The sequence below is a fragment of the Periplaneta americana genome, chromosome 9 (genome assembly GCF_040183065.1).
Source record: "Periplaneta americana isolate PAMFEO1 chromosome 9, P.americana_PAMFEO1_priV1, whole genome shotgun sequence".
Classification (NCBI taxonomy): Eukaryota; Metazoa; Arthropoda; class Insecta; order Blattodea; family Blattidae; genus Periplaneta; species Periplaneta americana.
The window spans coordinates 64,020,578-64,042,586 of NC_091125.1; the positions used below are offsets into that span (position 1 = coordinate 64,020,578).

General features: G+C 37.1%; 1 protein-coding gene across 1 annotated transcript; it reads left to right on the forward strand.

Annotated features, from left to right (window-relative positions):
• The first annotated feature begins 462 nt into the window (after window positions 1-462).
• On the forward strand, window positions 463-21,201 carry LOC138705591 (kielin/chordin-like protein). Its single transcript, XM_069834193.1, has 12 exons — window positions 463-637; window positions 12,939-15,197; window positions 15,351-15,539; window positions 15,693-15,881; window positions 16,377-16,565; window positions 16,719-16,793; window positions 16,947-17,189; window positions 17,289-17,450; window positions 17,859-18,047; window positions 18,429-18,617; window positions 18,771-18,883; window positions 21,103-21,201. The coding sequence occupies exons 1-12, from the start codon at window positions 556-558 to the stop codon at window positions 21,199-21,201; spliced, it is 3,978 nt and encodes a 1,325-aa protein (XP_069690294.1). The 5' UTR covers window positions 463-555.
• Window positions 21,202-22,009: the final 808 nt, after the last annotated feature.

The following is a 22,009-nucleotide window of genomic DNA, read 5'->3' on the forward strand; positions in this document are numbered from 1 at the left end:
TTCTTGTTCCTTGGCTAATATGAAACAAAACTGGAAATATTACTTTTTCATCAAAATGAATCAAAACTTTTAGAATATTCGGTAATGAAAATGTAAAGTCTGTCGATCATCGAATCACAATCCGCTTGAGACTGAATCTTCGTCTATGACATGTGAAGGACACACACGGTAAGGAACAATTCAAAACCGACCTGGTAGGGTATAATAAAAAATAGGCGTTACTTGACAGTTTATTAGGTACCTGTGGTGGGGTAACATTTTGGTGAAGAGTCTAGTGCAGCTATTTGACGTTGATTCATGTGATTGCAATGACGCGCCAATAGTTACGTAAAGAGGAAGTGCGTTGCGAGGACGATGCAGCATGTTCACTTCTTAATTTATATCAATAACAAAAGCTTATTGTGAATATGCAGATACTCCCCTCTCTTCACTCGTGGAGGGGGAATTTGAGGAAGATGCTGGATTTTAGCGGTGTCTGCAGACTCGTCGTGTGAAGGGTGCAATTATTTTTCTCTATTTCAGCCCGTGACCTTTGTGTAGACTGTAGATATAACAATGCGGAGAGCGCCACGGGGCGCTCATACCGGCGTTGCTATGATACCAACACGTGTCGGACCGGTGCCTGGCATCTCTGGAGGTGAGTGAATGTGCTTATCGTTGTCAATGCTTTCGTTCTTTGGCAAATAGCATACCGGTATTACAAAAGTATGACAGCTTATCTTCTACTACGGCTGACTATAATCAACGTGTGTTTCTCAACTACATATTTCGTGTCCTATCGCATACTTGAAAGCTATATTGAGCATGGTTTAAAAATTATAACACAAAATTATTTGAGTCAAATCATGCTTTTAATGTTGATTTAATGACGCTGTATCAGTCTAGGTTATTTAAAAATCGATGGCATTGATGAAAGAGATGTGGCATTTTGGCAAAATTAGTTCGAGAACTCTTCATGGAATTACTCGATATCCACATTACAGTTGAAGAAAATCTCGGAAATCATGTAAGCGGGATTCGAACCATGCCCGAGCGTAGTTTCGCAACTTGTGCCCATCTCGTTAACGCTTAGACCACGCCGGTTATTTGTGAAATTACTTCATAAAAATGTTATAATGTCTACCGTTGTGGATAAAGCTTTTATCGTTTCCAGATTCACGTTTAGCGAAATCAGATGTCATTTCCGGCGGAGTAGTAGAGTTTTGTTTTTCTTCCTTACGGAGTGGCTGTTTATCTCGCCTGAGATTTTCATGTGTTAATTACTTCGCCGCAGTAACTGTGAGGTAGCGTACGCGCTGCCCAGCCAGGCGTTCAGTGGATCGATTCCCGGCGTACGTAATGTGAGAAATGTATCTTCCGTCTATGGGACTGAATGGTTGTCCGTCGTGTTTTAATTGACCTATGATGTCCTTGCGGTAGCCCTGCATTGTGCCAATCCCACATCCAGGGCGGCCCGCAATGTGTAGGTGTCTAGTGTTGATTCAGAGACAATTCGCCCTCCCCTACAGCGCAGTGGTCTGTAAGTCAGTACTACAGGGGAGGTAAAACGGAAAAAAAGAGGGAAAGGACATAATTATTATCTACTTGCCAACAGTCAGGCTATCTATAACAGATAATTCCTTGTAGGCAGTGGCGTGCGATGCGAGAGAAGCAATAATATAAATTTGTATATGTATAGTACAAAACTGACAGCAGCCAACTCACCTGAATATATTTGAAGAACAAAGAAATTCTCTTCTCCTTAGCAACAGAATCATCGAACGGAAATAACGGAATCCATATCGTCCAGTATAGGCGCCTCGCCGCGACCAGGACAGGCCTCAGAGAAGAATTTTGTGACATTTTAAAATTAGATAATTCGTAGTTCTCACGATTAAAATAAAATTTCAACAATAAATGTCTTCTTTTTTCGCTTCATGAACATATGTACGACACGTCACTGTTTGTTGATAGTTGATGATGATGACGATGACGACGATGATCAATTACAAAAGAAGGTTAATGTTTTATTTGCCTATTTAAATTAAATTGCAATTTTTGGCATTTTTCGGGAAATTGCTTAAAAGTTTCATGTTTTCAATATTCAAAATATTTAAATTTCATGTGTAGTCCGGATGAAATAACTCACATTTTGATTATAAGAAAATTCTGTACAGTTGTTTAAGAGAAAAACTGTAAGTTACGCAAGTTGGAGCAGACACGTATGGCATATTGCAAGTATTATCCTTTATTATAAATACTAGAAACTCGTTTCCGTGGAAACATAATATTCCGTACATTTCATTATGCCAAATCACCATGTCTTCCATACTACCATTGAATTGGATAGCGAAATAGAACTAATATGACTAATATAAATGATTCTATGCTCACAATAAACCTAAATTTGCTATAACTTAAAGCAGGGCTCGTCAGCACAGAGCACGCTGGAGCTAGCCTCTCTTACCCGCGGAAAACGCAGTGCACTATAGTGCTCTCGTAGCTGCTAGCGGGTATGCTCTCTCTCTCCCTGTGGCACGACAGTGCACACGGGACGGCACCGCGTACCCATTGCACATTTCAGCAAGTGCTGACGACCACTGACTTAAAGGATTGAATCCCAACACATTCTATCTAAGTTATCGTTGTCTCTGCAACGACTAGTTAAATGGCAGAGTTTACGAATCTGTAAATGAAGTCAACCCTCTTCGGGGAAATCATTCTGTAGCTTCTTGTTAGTCCAGTACTTAGTATGTCCTGTTATTTCCTTGAACTGAGCATTATGGATACATGAGGTTCATATTATTTAATTTAGCACTGTTTCTTCTTCAAAGGAACAAGAAAGATAGTTGCAATTAATTGTATGTAAATAGTGATATTGTGTTATTGTTTATAAAGTCAGATTTGGAGCGAAATATTGTTTACTTCGTGTGCAAAATTATTGGACGTGTTTTGTTTCGTATTATATATGAATGAACTTTAAGTAAATGGAGAGAAAAATGAACAGACAGCATGACATGAACCATTATAATTTTTTAAAGAGATTCTGCACGTGTATAAGTGTGTGAAATTTTCTAAATTAATTTTCCAACATCGAGATTTTCAAAACAAAATAAAAATGCTAGTGTAAACCAGCCGAACAATATTCTATAATTTTTATATTTGAGTGATAAATCTTGAATCGGATAGGCCTAAATAATTTAAATAATACGATTTAAAAATATTTTATTTCTGATTTATATCACATACAGAATGTGCAAGCGAATTAAGCCTACTGAAATAAAAGTTGCAATATTTCATATACACAACATTATGTATTATCTGCAAAGACAAGTAAGGTTGTTCATCATCATCATCATCATCATCATCATCATCATCATCATCATCATTCACATATTGTGGCTCTGTCATGTAATAATTCTGAAGCAGCATTGAATAAACATTAAAAGATCAGTTATTTACTCACCGTGGTGCCAGACATCAATATAGAAAACATAGGAAATAAAATAAATAAGGCACTCTCACCCGTACCGAAGGGAAAGAAATAAATTACCACTTCCCTTCCGCATATCTAATCTGAATCCGCTGAATTTATCGCTATAAATGCTACCATTCGAGCCATAGTGGAGAAATAATTGCCTTTTATTCTATGTAAAACTGCACCAGGAAAATTTCTCATCACCCTTTTTAAGTCTCTTTCTAATAACAACATCGTATCATCCTTGGTGGTGTACTAGTTAATAACGGTAGCTGTTGTCTCAGAGGTTCAAACCCGGCCGAGGGGATGAATTTTAAAGGATAATAAAATATTCACATGACTTTCCTCAAGAGAAAAGTAAAACTGCGGATCCTTGTTGTAGATTTACGATACGTAGAGACACTATGTCCCTGATAAAAGGCTTCAGGAAAAGTGTCTCGCTCATTTTCCGCCCACATTGAATTTCGGCCTGAACAATGTCTGCAGGACAAAACGTCATTAAATAAAACTACAACTATTAACACGTTCATAATCGTACTTAAATCAGGCTATATGACCAATGCAGTTGAAAGAAATCGTAGGTTGTTTATCTGCGTCTCCCGTTTTTACATTGTATGCAAACGTGTGCTACACTTGAGGTTACAAAACACAGTTACTTAATCATCTTTTCATCACGATTTCTCATGTGAGAAAGAAATGAGAAAACAACAGTTATATCAGATTTCGAGTAAGTAATCATTTTGTGCCATTTTTCCCAAATAATTTTTCGATTAATATTATGACATTTACAAAACCAAGGTGAACTTCTATTCGGTGGATATATTCGCATTGTGGAATTCACAATAACGGATGATTAGCCGGTCTTCTATCAAGAGTATGAAATTATCATCATTTCACTCAGCCCAACAGAATTTTCTGTACGTAATAGGGCCTACATTATGAGAATCACAGAGAACTAACAGTATAAAGAGAAACTGGAACAGAATAATAATAATAATAATAATAATAATAATAATAATAATAATAATAATAATAGAATTCCTCTCTCACTATCGAATGAAAGAAATGATAGCAAGAATTCGCATATTTACTGGTCACGAACTTTTAGCTGCTAATGTACTGTTTCGCCTTTCCACTTTTTCATCTCTAGTGTGTTATTTCTGCAGAAAAGCTGAGTTTGACCACATTCGACTGTGTAATGTAGGTACTGAAGAATTTCATGTGGGGCAGTATAGATATTCTCGCGCGAGCATTTTCACGTAGGCCTGAGTCTTAAAAGAAAAGGTTTCAGCTAAGACAAATCAAAAAGAATTTCTTTGAAATGGTATTGTTTTATCGTACAATTTAAAGTTCTATTGATTTATCAGGTGGAAATTCAATTTTTGGAAAGTAAGTCACTTTTCACTTACAAAGGCTAATTTAAAATAATCTTCATTTTGTATAGATCACAATTTCAATGCGAGTGCATGAAACGATTAAAATATAGTGTGAGTAACTAAATATAACTTAGTCATGTTTAGAACTAACTTAACTAAATTCATTATAAGGATGAAATATACCTATTTAAATGTATCATACCCATCGTCATTACACTCATTACTAGACAGTAGATGCGGGATGACTCAAGGAAAAGTGAAGTTGTTTCGTATCGGAGTATATGGCACGTGCCGCGTCGTTCGTCTTTTGTGTACCTGACGAGTAAAGCAGCGTACATAACGAAGGAACCCCGGTCCACATTGCAACGCAATGTGTGCAGTTGTGTTATCCTGCTCAAGTATTTACTACGAGTTGAATAGTGTAGTGCTGATCCATTCATAATGTCGAAGTCAAAACGTTAAATTCGCTTAGAGATACGAAATGCAATTAAGAAGTATGAGAGTGACATTTTATGCATTAACGAAGACAATATCGTGTGTAATGTATGTTAAATTGAAATGAAAACCACAACAACTCAGGCTATAGAGAAACATTGCAACAGTACATCGCACAGGAAATGCGTTGGAATGAAATCTGAGGAACCATCATCATCATCATCATCATCATCATCATCAACAACATTTAGTTGTGCGGGTCTAAACGACACGTGCAACATGATGCTCAGTGCAAATATTCCTCTAAAGAAATTGAGTGATCCCCATTTTAGAGTTTTTCTTCAGAAATTCTCTCGATACAAAAACTAAGCGATAGGCGGAGACGATTCAGCTTCGACAACTTACGAGAATATATCGTCGTTTACTGCAACGCTGGTAATTGCATCAATGATGACGAGGACTGAACTTTCAAGGTATGTACTACAGTACGTTATTTTTCTTTTCCTTCTGACTGTACGGAGATACAGTAGCATGTTGACGTCGTCTGTTTACGTTTAAAACCTGTTGAGCCAATGGTCTGAATGAAAAAAATGTAACATATAGTAAATGTGCACCTACATTCAACGATGTCATCCCGCATTCACTGTCTACTCATTACCATCATCATCTTTATATTCTTCTTCTACTTATTCAATAATTGTATGTACTACAGTACTACAGTACGTTATTTTTCTTTTCCTTCTGACTGTACGAAGATACAGTAGCATGTTGACGTCGTCTGTTTACGTTTAAAACCTGTTGAGCCAATGGTCTGAATGAAAAAAATGTAACATATAGTAAATGTGCACCTACATTCAACGATGTCATCCCGCATTCACTATCTACTCATTACCATCATCATCTTCATATTCTTCTTCTACTTATTCAATAATTGAGAATCCTGGGCGTTCTGTCCTCATTCTTGTGAGAATTTTGAACGAATGGGCCTATTATCATGTAGCCTAGTCGTTATGGCACAACGACATAGGCTTTCATCAGAAGATACGTTTTCATTTCATATAAAATATTCTTCTCATAGAATATTTGTCAGATATGACAAAAAAGATTAAAAATTACATTCTAATCGAAGACATTTCTATTTCTAAGTGAATAGAGCGTAAATTAAGATTCCATTGATTTTTTTTGTGTGATAGGTCACACTATCATTACCTCATCCACTTCATAACAGATTTCATTGAGATTTTAATCGTTTGTAAAACTGTCAATGATTTTTGTGACTTATTTACATGAGCGGTATTTCCAGCGATTATAATGAACTACAAGATAATTTCTTAGAACAAAGCAATTAGAGCTATTCAAATAAAACAGACATAACATTTGTAACAGATTTTTTAACACTTCGAAAAACATAAAAAAAATTTGCTCTTTTATTATTAAATCCTAAAAAAAATATGTATCAGCTCTTTAAATGGTCTCCTCAGTACAGTGATAAAATTTAAGGAAATTAAACTGCACTATTGAAAAGATTTTCAATTAGACACGTGAAATTACACAGAAAACTGAGAAAATAGCACTGTAAGGTAGTGCATATATACTGTATAAAAAAGTCATTTCATAAAAAAAATTAAAGCAATTTTTGTTAAATTTTAGACAAGTCTGCATCAGATTTTCATAATTTTTCACGAAATTGTTGCTTGTCCTTTCTTTAAAAAAAAAACTAAAAACAATTTTAATTAAATTTTATACAAGTCTGCATCAGGCTATCATAGCTTTTCACGAAATTGTTGCTTCATATCTATATATTTATATTTCAAGAATATTTCTTCGAAACCACAAATTTTCTGTAAGTACAGTAATTCTCAAATGAAGGGACCATTTTAAATGAATAAAAATACAACTTAACTTCTACATCAGCCTGGGCATAAAGGGGAAGAGAAAAGAAAAGGAGATACACCCGCCCATGTCCTTTTAGCTTACTCGCTTTAGAAACAAATACACAGTCAGCACTGTGCATCGTGGTGAATTTTAGGCGACCAGCGAGAGCCGAAAGCTATGATTTCTGACTTTTGCAATCCGTCACTTAGCAATGCTTGCCTACCTGTCTACTCGTATCGGTCAGAAACATAACTGACATTGCCGTGGAAAGTGGAGTGGGGAGTTGAGCGACAGTCTGCAGTGACTGAATCCAGTTAATAATGCCTAGATCTGTTCTACATTGTTAATTGAAAAAGATAATCTCCTTTCCTTTTTCTTTGGAAGATAATTTCATTCACAACTACTCCCATTCCTTATCAAATGTTTGTATTCGTAGTTATACTGAAATAAGTTACTCCAATGAAAAAAAAAAAAAGTGTTTGTTATTTCATAATACCAGTGTATGTGTATGAGTAGAGAAAACTCCCTACCCGATGTGTACACAGAGTCTAAGATGTAACCTCGAATCCATCTGGAACTCAAGGTCGTAGATTCAAATACCGCCTATGGTTAGGATGGTACTCTATTGCTTGGTTTCATCAACGTCTGTTAAACTTTAACAATCCGTTAGTCATTCTAAGAGATTATTAAACAAAATGAGATTTTCATCAATCTTTGTTAAAATTAACAAACTGTTTTATTTGTTGGTAATTTAACACACTGCATTCCATTTTTTCCGCTGTTTAAGTCTTTTATTCACGAGTTATTAAAATTTATGTATGTATATATATATATATATATACATAAATTTTAATAACTCGTGAATATATATATATATATATATATATATATATATATATATATATATATATAGCACAAGACAATTTATTTTGCAAGCACAAATTCTGTAACAAAAATATTTAGATGGTGAAAAATATAAAAGACATGCCAAGAACATATTATTAGGCCTATGTAAGTTCTCCGAAAATATATGTATAATTAAATACAGACTTTTTTCAGTCGATTTCAAAGGCAATTTCAAAGGCATGCTGGGTCGATAAGTATGGTTAATACAATGTAAATGTATATGGATTTATTTTTACCGTCAAATTATTTATCAATTATCAGAAACCATTTTTGACTCGGTTATTTAACGACGCTGTATCAACTACTAGGTTAATTAGCGTTGATAGAGTTGGTGGTTTAATCAGTTCCCTCTCACGGTCAATTTCTACAGTCCAATTCCCTTCCGGTCGGCTAAAATCTTAAGATAATATTCTCATTCCCTAACGGCTAAATTTTATTTAGTAGCCCCTTTCCCTCCTTATTTCTGTACACGGAGTAATATTATTTTGTGAACGCACTGTGATTGATTTTGTTTCTGCATGCGCTATTCACTTCTAGCGCAATAGTTCTATATATACTTGCTTTGTAGCAGTGTTCACATGTAGTGTAACAGTTGTTATGTGGTTGTATTGGATTAGTTACTACTATGATGAGATGACGAAAATTTTAAGTGAGAAGGGAAAGGACTTAATTTTGTATAATGGATTTAAATTCAGTTTTCAGAAGACATTGAAGGACGGTGTATAAAGATGAACATGCATTAAAGAAAAGTGTAGGTCTAAGTGTTTCATTAAAGCTGATTCAAATTGTGAATCATGATTGAACGAAATATTAAGCATAATCATGAATGCGTTAGTTTCGAAATCCTGAACCGAGATATAATTCGAAACTGTATTAACGCAAAGCCACGAATATTAATTTGAACTTCCGATAGTCCGCAGTCTGCAAGTGGGACGGAAATTTGTGTTTCCATTTCAGATGAGAAGGAGGGAATTGACCCATAACCTCCGTGACGTTGATTGCAGATGGGCAGGAATAAACCTGTACATTTTTTTTCGGGAGGGAATGGGGCTGCGCATTTGGGAGGGAATCGGGTAACTCCGAGTTAATTAATGTTTTAAACTAATTACATGCTTACTTTTTGTATCATACTGTTTTCCAAACTTGGATAAAGTGAACGAGTGTCCGATCCGATTCGATTGGTTCGATTACGTAGATAAGAAATCACCTCAGATAAGACATTGCACTGTAATTTTGTTTTCTCTTTCTTGCATTGGTTTAATATTCATAATAAATTATTCATGAAATATGTAGGCCTATTATTCAAAATGTTGTTTTTGTATACGGTATACTCTGTTTTCTAGGCAATCCCTGTTTAAGGAAAGTATTTAATAATAAAAAATACGCGATAAAATGCGAAATCGAATACAAAATGCTAAATGTGTTTTTCTGCGAAATAAGAGCGAAATTAGGCCTACATTTAATGAAGCTTTTACTGTTTTGTTTATTTTTCTATTTTTTTTTTGCAGAAGTTTTTTTTTTTCATTTGTAAGCATAATTATTTATTTGAGTCAAGTGCTTGTTGCATTAAATCTATACTAATAATAAATCTGTAGCCGAAATTTTTCTGGTAATTTTCGATTTTCCAATAATAATTGGTCCTAACATATATAATTAACCACACTGAAACCGAAAATGGCTTTTCTGAAATTTTTGTTTGTATGTCTGTCTGTCTGTCTGTCTTGTCTATCTGTCTGTATGTTTGTTACCTTTTCACGCGATAATGGCTGAACGGATTTCGATTAAAATTGGAATATAAATTAAGTTCGTTGTAACTTAGATTTTAGGCTATATGGCATTCAAAATATTTTATTTAAAAGGAGGGTTATAAGGGGGCCTGAATTAAATAAACCGCAATATCTCGCTTATTATTGATTTTTGTGAAAAATGTTACATGACAAAAGTTTCTTTAAAAATGATTTCCGATAAATTTTGTACCAGGCAAAATTTTGATAGGACTGATATTTAAGTCTGTCTGTCTGTCTGGATGTTTGTTACCTTTTCACACGATAATGGCTGAACGAATTTCGATGAAAATTGGAATATAAATTAAGTTCATTGTAACTTAGATTTTAGGCTATATAGCATTCAAAATATATTACTTAAAAGGGGGTTATAAGGGGTCCTGAATTAAATAAACCGAAATATCTAGCTTATTATTGATTTTTGTGAAAAATGTTACATAGCAAAAGCTTATTTAAAAATGATTTCCGATTTAAGTTTTATCCAAGCAAAATTTTGGTAGGACTGATATTTAAGGATATACAAGAGTTTTAAAATAACAATACAATACATTTCCACCGCCGCCTCAGATTATAGTGTCGTTGTTCCGTAACTTCTATGTGCAAAATATTATTTTTTTAGTAGGAAGAAAAAAAAATTATTCATTCTATGGCAGTAGTGCATAGGAGATTGTGAATTCTTACATTTTCGAAAGAAAGAAATATAATTAAGTTATATGTAGTATATTGTATTATTTGCTGCATCACTATTTAAGTTATTTAATAGAGCAATAATCTGAAAATCGATATGTGACATAGGAGTTATTGCAGGAACGACGACGATGGCTACAATGAAATCAAAACAAGTGACTCCGTGTATTTAAGGCAGCCTTGACGTTTATCAATATTAATAGACAGAGAATATTTTGTGTGTTTGTATGAAGTAATCTCAGAAGCTAATTAACCTTCACTATTTGAAATATGTAGTTTCTCTAGATGGATGTAATGCTACAAATGAAGACTGAGGTAAGATGAAAAGAAATCTGTACTCACAGAAAACTTAATATTCTGCGAAATATTGTATAACTATCAAACACGAATGTTCCCTGGACCCAATGTTCTATTTTAATTATGTAATTACCGGTACTTTATATTTATTTCTAATAAGTGCAGCGGAGCGCACGGGTACAGCTAGTAAATAAATAAAAATACATAGAGAAATAATAATTATCTTAAGAAACATTTTTGTGTTTTTGTAAAAATAAGTCAGAATCTATCTAAAGGCCTCTACCACATACATTTTTACATTTTTAAATAGTTTGGTCATCCCTCCATGTTAGCTTTTACAGTACGAATAGCACAGGAATGTGACCTATCTGATACAATCTTTGACAGTGCTCATTCATAATCAAATTTATATGGTTTTATATTCATAACAAATTATCCATATAATATGTACTATTCAAAATTTTGTTTTTGTAAATGTTATACTTTGTCTTCTAGCCAATCTCTGTTTAGGGACAGTGTTAGATAATAATAATAATAATAATAATAATAATAATAATAATAATAATAATAGAAATAGACCACCTCTGTGGTGTAGAGGTCAGCATGCTGATCTCTTACGCAGAGTGCCCGGGTTCGATTCCCGGTCGGGCTGAATTTCCTGGTTGAGGTTTTACAGGGTTTTCTCTCAACCGTAAGGCAAATGCCAGGAAATTCGGGCCACACCATCCCTGAATATCACCGGCCTCATTCATCAACGAAATCATATTCATAACAAATCAGTAATACATATACAGTTGCCATCTGGTTCACAACAATAGAACCAGTCTCAACAATAGTACACAGGCCTTCGGATTTCACACAGAAAATTAACTCGCCATATGACTAGAGATGTTAAAGCGAGTATTATAACAGCGAGAGAGAAAAAATAGATAAATAAATAAATAATAATAATAATAAAGTCGCATGAACTGAAAAGTACATTGCAGCAGCACACACTTTATTTCTTCTTCCCATAATGCCTACATACGAAATTTTCAAAAATGTGCATGACTAACTATATAGATCTATATGTGTCCTTCAGAGGATAGTGACATGACAAAATCGTTATCAGCATAATTATCCTACCCATCTATGAAAGGGTTTATGGAGGCATGAACATTGCGATCTATTATCAGGCAGTACATCTCACTTGACGATATGTGTCAGAGGAAGAGCATTGGTTTGTATCCATCTGAAGTCTGATTAGTGTAATATGTAGCAAATCGGCGATGTATGCAATGGAGAGAGAAAGGAACTAGCCATCCTACCCCATTATCTCCCGGCCTAGTTGCCTCATTAGTGGTGCCTAGTTGGTATCACTTGTGAGGTTCAGACCTGTCTTCAGACAGTTGGCTAAACAATAAACATTGCGAGAAAGACAATAAATTCCACACAATCATTTTCATTTTCTTGTATTCTACCATCATTAGAGTTTATATTCAGTTTGGTCATATATTTAGTAACTGGCTTCGTAGTGCGTCTTCCTTCATTTTTTCAGATATTTTAATTTTGTAATCTGTAATAGTTGTAAACCTGCCTCTGTCAATGCCAAGATCTGCTTCCATATATCGAAGTAAGTAAAATGACTGCTGTAAAAGTTTCGTTTTTGCAATTTTTAGGCTAAGAAAATGTTAACGAATCAATAAACCGATTTCTAAACAGAAATAACTTTATGTCAAGTTTAAAATAACAAATCGCAAAATTTATTTCATTTTACTTTCCCTTAATTACTGTAACTTCACTATTTCTCGCAAAACACTTAAATCATATTTGGTCAGATCTGAGTGGTAAACATGACGAAATATAAGCCACGGATGAAGGAAGAAACCAAAGTCATTCACAAATGAATAATTCTCCTCGCTAGACTAATAATTTGCCATAGATTAAAAGTGGAAATGGTATAGTCCATATGTGTGATTTTTACAATTCAATGTTTATATCTGTTACATAATAACACAGTCATAATTGTAAAGATAGTAAGTTACAATAGAAGAAGAACTACATCAAAAAATGTTTCAACTCGCGAACTGTATAGTTTTCACACATATACATAAATTAAATGCAGAATGGTTTATGTTCCAGGTCTTATAATTGAAGTGCTGTTATTTCTCATCGTCGGAGTACATAGTTGGCCATGGGGTTCGGCACCAAACTGTCCTCCAGGACATCCTCCAGTATGCCCAACCAGCCCACTAAGAGATGAATCCAACTACTTTCCACATCCCACAGACTGTCACTTCTACATTCACTGTAACGCGGCAAGACAACCGATTTGCAAGAGATGCGCACCGACAACATTCTTTAGTAAGAGGATTCTGAACTGCGTGTGGCCAATGGACGCCCAGTGCGACACTAACGCCACGACAATACAAGAAAACCTAGCGCCACCAACATGTTGTCCAAGTCGAGACTCCACAGGATTGCGAAAGAGGGACTTTACAGATTGCACGCATTACATAGAGTGTGACGGGACAGAAGAGGTAAGGAAAGAATGTCCACCAGGACAGCACTACAACGCTAGGATGAATCAATGCGATGACCCCTGCAACGCGGGATGCGAAAATCCATGCACAATTCCTGGGTGTCCTTGCAAATGTGACAAAAATATGCCACCCAAGCCAATGTGTAATGGAACGTGCAAAGTGTGCAGAAATGGTGAAATCGTAACGGAACAGTGTCCACCAGGAACAAGATTACCAGACAATTGCTGTGACTCTCAAAAACCAAAAAAAGTGTTGTGTAACAACTTCTGCGAGGTCTGTAGAGACGGAAAGACAGTAACGGAGAGTTGTCCACCCGGTACACCACCACCTCCTTATTGCTGTGATGAAAATACGCCACCAAAACCGTTATGTACAGGCATGTGTGAGATATGTAGAGGTGGTAAAATTATCACAGTTCGATGTCCTTCTGGTACGCCCCAACCCACGAACTGTTGTGACCAATTTAATCCCACAAAACCTTTATGTAATGGCATGTGCGAGGTGTGCAAAAATGGGAAAATTGTTACAGAACGATGTCCACCGGGTACACCTCCACCACCTAACTGTTGTGATGAACGTAAGCCCCCTACACCTCTATGTAACGGTATGTGCGAATTATGTAAGAACGGTAAAATTGTCACAGAGCAATGTCCACCGGGTACACCTCCACCACCCAACTGTTGTGATGAACGTAAGCCCCCTACACCTCTATGTAACGGTATGTGCGAATTATGTAAGAACGGGAGAATTGTTACAGAGCGATGTCCACCGGTTACACCTCCACCACCTAACTGTTGTGATGAACGTAAGCCCCCTACACCTCTATGTAACGGTATGTGCGAATTATGTAAGAACGGTAAAATTGTCACAGAGCAATGTCCACCGGGTACACCTCCACCACCCAACTGTTGTGATGAACGTAAGCCCCCTACACCTCTATGTAACGGTATGTGCGAATTATGTAAGAACGGGAGAATTGTTACAGAGCGATGTCCACCGGGTACACCTCCACCACCTAACTGTTGTGATGAACGTAAGCCCCCTACACCTCTATGTAACGGTATGTGCGAATTATGTAAGAACGGTAAAATTGTCACAGAGCAATGTCCACCGGGTACACCTCCACCACCCAACTGTTGTGATGAACGTAAGCCCCCTACACCTCTATGTAACGGTATGTGCGAATTATGTAAGAACGGGAGAATTGTTACAGAGCGATGTCCACCGGTTACACCTCCACCACCTAACTGTTGTGATGAACGTAAGCCCCCTACACCTCTATGTAACGGTATGTGCGAATTATGTAAGAACGGTAAAATTGTCACAGAGCAATGTCCACCGGGTACACCTCCACCACCCAACTGTTGTGATGAACGTAAGCCCCCTACACCTCTATGTAACGGTATGTGCGAATTATGTAAGAACGGGAGAATTGTTACAGAGCGATGTCCACCGGGTACACCTCCACCACCTAACTGTTGTGATGAACGTAAGCCCCCTACACCTCAATGTAACGGTATGTGCGAATTATGTAAGAACGGTAAAATTGTTACAGAGCAATGTCCACCGGGTACGCCTCCACCTAGTAACTGCTGTGATCAATATAAGCCGCCAACACCTTTCTGTAACGGTATGTGCGAAGTATGTAAGAATGGTAATATTGTTACAGAGCGATGTCCACCGGGTACACCTCCACCTAGTAACTGCTGCGATGAACGTAAGCCCCCAACGCCTTTATGTAACGGTATGTGTGAAATATGTAAAAACGGTAAAATTATTACACAGCGATGTCCACCGGGTACACCGCCACCTACTAACTGCTGCGATCAATATAAGCCACAAACACCTATGTGTAACGGTATGTGCGAAATATGTAAAAACGGTAAAATTGTTACAGAGCGATGTCCACCGGGTACGCCTCCACCTAGTAACTGCTGCGATCAATATAAGCCACCAACACCTTTGTGTAACGGTATGTGTGAAATATGTAAAAACGGTAAAATTGTTACAGAGCGATGTCCACCGGGTACACCTCCACCTAGTAACTGCTGCGATCAATATAAGCCAACAACACCTTTGTGTAACGGTATGTGTGAAATATGTAAAAACGGTAAAATTGTTACAGAGCGATGTCCACCGGGTACGCCTCCACCTAGTAACTGCTGCGATCAATATAAGCCACCAACACCTTTGTGTAACGGTATGTGTGAATTATGTAAAAACGGTAAAATTGTTACAGAGCGATGTCCACCGGGTACACCGCCACCTACTAACTGCTGCGATCAATATAAGCCAACAACACCTTTGTGTAACGGTATGTGTGAAATATGTAAAAACGGTAAAATTGTTACAGAGCGATGTCCACCGGGTACGCCTCCACCTAGTAACTGCTGCGATCAATATAAGCCACCAACACCTTTGTGTAACGGTATGTGTGAAATATGTAAAAACGGTAAAATTGTTACAGAGCGATGTCCACCGGGTACGCCTCCACCTAGTAACTGCTGCGATCAATATAAGCCACCAACACCTTTGTGTAACGGTATGTGTGAAATATGTAAAAACGGTAAAATTGTAACAGAGGGATGTCCACCGGGTACACCGCCACCTACTAACTGCTGCGATCAATATAAGCCACCAACACCTTTGTGTAACGGTATGTGTGAAATATGTAAAAGCGGTAAAATTGTTACAGAGCGATGTCCACCGGGTACGCCTCCACCTAGTAACTGCTGCGATCAATATAAGCCACCAACACCTTTGTGTAACGGTATGTGTGAAATATGTAAAAACGGTAAAATTGTTACAGAGCGATGTCCACCGGGTACGCCTCCAACTAGTAACTGCTGCGATCAATATAAGCCACCAACACCTTTGTGTAACGGTATGTGTGAAATATGTAAAAACGGTAAAATTGTTACAGAGCTATGTCCACCGGGTACGCCTCCACCTAGTAACTGCTGCGATCAATATAAGCCACCAACACCTTTGTGTAACGGTATGTGTGAAATATGTAAAAACGGTAAAATTGTTACAGAGCAATGTCCACCGGGTACACCTCCACCTACTAACTGCTGCGATCAATATAAGCCACCAACACCTATGTGTAACGGTATGTGCGATGTATGTAAAAACGGTAAAATTGTTACAGAGCGATGTCCACCGGGTACACCGCCACCTACTAATTGCTGCGATCAATATAAGCCACCAACACCTTTGTGTAACGGTATGTGCGAAGTATGCAAAAACGGTAAAATTGTTACAGAGCGATGTCCACCGGGCACACCGCCACCTACTAACTGCTGCAATCAATACGAGCCACCAATACCTTTGTGTAACGGTATGTGTGAAGTATGTAAAAATTATAAAATTGTTACAGAGCGATGTCCACCAGGTACACCTCCACCTAGTAACTGCTGCGATCAATATAAGCCACCAACACCTTTGTGTAATGGTATGTGCGAAGTATGTAAAAATGGTAAAATTGTAACAGAGCGATGTCCACCGGGTACACTTCCACCACCTAACTGTTGCGATGAACGTAAGCCCCCCACGCCTTTATGTAACGGTTTGTGCGAAGTATGTAAAAATGGTAAAATTGTTACAGAGCGATGTCCACCGGGTACACCGCCACCTACTAACTGCTGCGATCAATATAAGCCACCAACACCTTTGTGTAACGGTATGTGCGAAGTATGTAAAAATGGAAAAATTGTTACAGACCGATGTCCACCAGGTACACCTCCACCTACTAACTGCTGCGATCAATATAAGCCACCAACACCTTTGTGCAACGGCATGTGCGAAATATGTAAAAACGGTAAAATTGTTGCAGAGCGATGTCCACCGGGTACGCCTCCACCTACTAACTGCTGCGATCAATACAAGCCACCAACATCTTTGTGTAACGGTATGTGCGAAATATGTAAAAACGGTAAAATTGTTACAGAGAGATGTCCACCGGGTACACCTCCACCTACTAGCTGCTGTGATCACTATAAGCCACCAACACCTTTGTGTAACGGTATGTGCGATGTATGTAAAAATGGTAAAATTGTTACAGAGCGATGTCCACCGGGTACACCTCCACCACTTAACTGCTGTGATGAACGTAAGCTTCCAACGCCTTTATGTAACGGTATGTGCGAAGTATGTAAAAATGGTAAAATAGTTACAGAGCGATGTCCACCGGGTACACCGCCACCTATTAACTGCTGCGATCAATATAAGCCACCAACACCTTTGTGTAACGGTATGTGCGATGTATGTAAAAATGGTAAAATTGTAACAGATCGATGTCCACCGGGTACACTTCCACCTACTAACTGCTGTGATCAATATAAGCTACCAACACCTTTGTGTAACGGTATGTGCGATGTATGTAAAAATGGTAAAATTGTTACAGAGCGATGTCCACCGGGTACGCCTCCACCTACTAACTGCTGCGATCAATACAAGCCACCAACACCTTTGTGTAACGGTATGTGCGAAATATGTAAAAACGGTAAAATTGTTACAGAGAGATGTCCACCGGGTACACCTCCACCTACTAACTGCTGTGATCAATATAAGCCACCAACACCTTTGTGTAATGGTATGTGCGAAGTATGTAACAACGGTAAAATTGTTACAGAGCGATGTCCACCGGGTACACCTCCACCTACTAACTGCTGCGATCAATATAAGCCACCAACACCTTTGTGTAACGGTATGTGCGATGTATGTAAAAACGGTAAAATTGTTACAGAGAGATGTCCACCGGGTACACCTCCACCTACTAACTGCTGTGATCAATACAAGCCACCAACACCTTTGTGTAACGGTATGTGCGATGTATGTAAAAACGGTAAAATTGTTACAGAGAGATGTCCACCGGGTACACCGCCACCTACTAACTGCTGCGATCAATACAAGCCACCAACACCTTTGTGTAACGGTATGTGCGATGTATGTAAAAACGGTAAAATTGTTACAGAGAGATGTCCACCGGGTACACCTCCACCTACTAACTGCTGTGATCACTATAAGCCACCAACACCTTTGTGTAACGGTATGTGCGAAGTATGTAACAACGGTAAAATTGTTACAGATCGATGTCCACCGGGTACACCTCCACCTACTAACTGCTGCGATCAATATAAGCCACCAAGGGCTCTCTGTGACGGCATGTGCAAACTATGCAAAAACGGAAAAATTGTTACTGAACCATGTCCCCCTGGTACAACTCCACCACCTAATTGTTGCGATAAATACAAACCTCCAAAGCCTTTGTGTAACAGTATGTGCGAGATATGTAAGAATGGTAATTTTGTCACTGATAGATGTCCACCCGGTACTCCGCTACCTTCAAACTGCTGTGTAAGTAATAGACCACCAAAACCTTTATGTAATGGTTTGTGTGAAATCTGTAGAAACGGTGAAATCTTTACAGAGAATTGTCCCCCAGGTACATCACCTCCAACTAATTGCTGTGATCCAGAGAATACACCGGAGATGGATTGCGAGGATAATAGTATATGTAAAATATGCAGGAATGGTGCGATGGTAAAAGAAAAATGTCCATCTGGTGTTACTGTTAGGCCATGCTTGACATGCTGTGCTTTGACAAGACACCCAGATGACTGTCATTTGTATTACAACAATTGTACTATGAGTTTATCTCGTTGCCCTGGAAATCTTCATTTTAATCCAGTAACACAGAACTGTGACCACCCATGCAAAGCAGGTTGTGTAATTCGGGGTCAAGTTCAAGACTGTTGTCAAGTTGAGGATGAAGTATTTGAGGATCCTTGCAGTTGCGATATGTATTACAAATGTAGTAGTGGAATTAAGGTACTCGTTAAATGTGTCGAAGGCAGTCACTTTAATATGACAACACGGGACTGCACTTCTGCTTGTAATCCTTGTAAGAAATTATATTCAAGACGACCAGAATGCTGTGCATCGACGAGGGGTAAACCGGAACCTTCCTGCCCTTCAAGCATGCAATCTGTCTTCTTGCCACATCCTAGTAGCAGTGAATTTTTCTACCAATGTTTAAACGGCATGAAAACATGCAATCGATGCCCATTTCAACATCGCTGGAATTCCGACACAGATACCTGTGAAGAAATGTCATGCCCTCGGGTAGAAAATCCTTTGGTTCATAAAAATCGTTATAAAAGAAAGATTTAAATTCAAAATTTAAAAGTGTCTAGAGATAAAAATTGGATTATATGAATGTAAAGTATGTGATATCATAGTTCAATATTAAAAATAATTATAGGCATAATAAAAAGATTTATATGTAGAATTTGAAGATTAATAACTAATTAATGCTTCTTTCTTAGCGAAATACCTGATTACTGTATCCAAGTATTTCACAATTGCATCTAACATAAGTAGAAATGAAATACATCGAAAGTACCGTTAGTATATAAAAAAGACGAATGGATAATTATGTTAAGTATATTTAACTATCCCATATATGATAAACTGTCGTTAACGTGAAAATTGACTAGTCCTTGATGAAATTGTTTAGTGATGAAGTTTCAACTTATAAACACGAGCATGAATAATACATTTTAAGATGTAAGATCTAATGACTATTATAAGATATTGTCGGCCTAGAGTGTAAACCTGCTAACCGCCAAAAAGAAAATTTTACAAGGGAAGCAAAAAACCGAATTTAAATTAACTCTGAAACTTTAGAACCAAACCCAAAGTACAGGTACAAATATCACCTGTACTTTGGATTTGGTCCTAAAGTTTTCCTTGCACAATTTTCTTTTTGGCGGTTAGCAGGTTTACACTCCAAGCCGACGATATGGCTAACGGGTTTCGAGAAAAATTTAGTTGATAACATAATTATTTTGTTAGGAATTACGGTGGTAATAACATCATTAAAATCATAAAAATAGGTCTATTTTAAGTTATTTTTATTAATAATAAGCTATTTTGGAACCTTTTATTTATTAATACGATTCAATAGATTTGTAAAACATTTTAACTATTTTATATAAGTTCTAAGTCTGTAATTATCTGAATTATTATATAGACCAGCAGCATAATCGTATTTTACTTGTATTATTTCTCATATGATATAATTTTGGCTATAAATCTGCTTATGTATGTTTGATTCCTGACACTAGATATTCATACCCATTCTATTAAACAAGGATTCTGTTTGTTTTGTGTTACATTAAACTGTGGAGTAGGGTTATGCTGGTCATTTGGCCAAAAATTACCGTCATTTTTATATGTTTAGTTTAGGTACATAATACCGGGTGTCTAAGTTGATGTATTTTGGAAAAGTATATGTACGTGGAATGTGTAATAATGAAAATATCTACACATCATTACCTTGTTTATCAGCTCAACAATTTCAGCGCCGGCCCCTGTACGAGTTTGTTGTATGAAGTCCCATATAACTTATGAGATTTTATGTTTTATTTGTTACTGTTGGTAAAGAATCTCAGGGATTATGTGCATTGCCGTGGTCCACATATTAAAATCTTGAGAAATACTCACTGAAGTTAACAGCTCTGCTAATAATCCTTACTTCCATATCTACAAAGAGATGAGCTGCGTGAACCTTGGACAATGCAAGACGTGCAATGAAACTTGTGTGTAGCATACGGAAGTGGGTAAAAGGCGAAATTCCGGCGCCTTAAACCAGAAAGGATAAGATATGGTGACCTCAACAGGAGAGTCCCTGATCCTCAGTGTTCGGGATTGTGCAGTTAGCTGGTAATTAACCCACCTGACAAACTCATATGCCATAGACCAAGGATAAGATGGTAAGGCTGGAACAGGCAAAAGTGCCTGAACCTAAAAAAATAGAAGATGAAGAAGATTGTTTGCAGCGAGGGGATGGCGACTAATGAAAAAAGGGGCGCATTTTGTCGTTTAGTATTAGATGGTATATGTTGGAGCTTTTACAGTGACGAAATTGTTTTCTTATATGACATAGTTACAAAAAGAGATAACTATGTTTAGAAGAGGTGTATATTGCACTTTTACCATTGCTGATAATGAGAAAGGAAATCACATTGTTTCAAAGACTATCCCTTTCTTCATCATCGCGTAAATAAAAATTGTATGTGAAGAATATTCTACTGGTTGGAATCTTTACAAACAGCTATGGAACAGTCAATCGGATTTAGGTGTTTATAACGACCCTAACGAGTAGGATATCTTTCTCATCCCACCCTTTTACGTAGAGACAAAAGAGAGTCAATTTTCGAAACATCGTGATTTCTTTTTCTATTACCAACAATGGAAAAGGTCCAATCTATTCAATTCACTATTACTTCCGTTTAGATCACAAGCATGCTGTTTGGAGTGCCCGCCGGTATTCCTTACATGATACTAAACGACAATATAAGACTCACACGGTCATATCTGTTAAAACACACGTGGTTTTTAAAGCAAGTAATAATTATTATTGTACTATTGATATACTGCACGTAATAAAGACTGTTCTTGATTTCCTTTTTAACTCCTTTTATTTCATCCCTGTATAAAAATTATATTACAATGCCACAAAAATTACCTGTGAAACTAATAGAGAATGACAGTATTGAAATGCTACAAAGTTATGAAAAAATATGTAACATGATACTTTAGAAATGGCAAGACATTGTGGTGACAAAGTTATGGTATTAATGAACATAAGAAACAGGTATTTAG

Coding starts and splice junctions, on each gene's coding strand:
- LOC138705591 (XM_069834193.1), top strand. CDS start 556: ATGCGGAGAGCGCCACGGGGCGCTCATACCGGCGTTGCTATGATACCA. Junction 17,190..17,288: donor TGCAGAGCGATGTCCACCGG/GTACGCCTCCAC, acceptor AAATTGTTACAG/AGAGATGTCCACCGGGTACA. Junction 17,451..17,858: donor ACTTAACTGCTGTGATGAAC/GTAAGCTTCCAA, acceptor AAATTGTTACAG/AGAGATGTCCACCGGGTACA.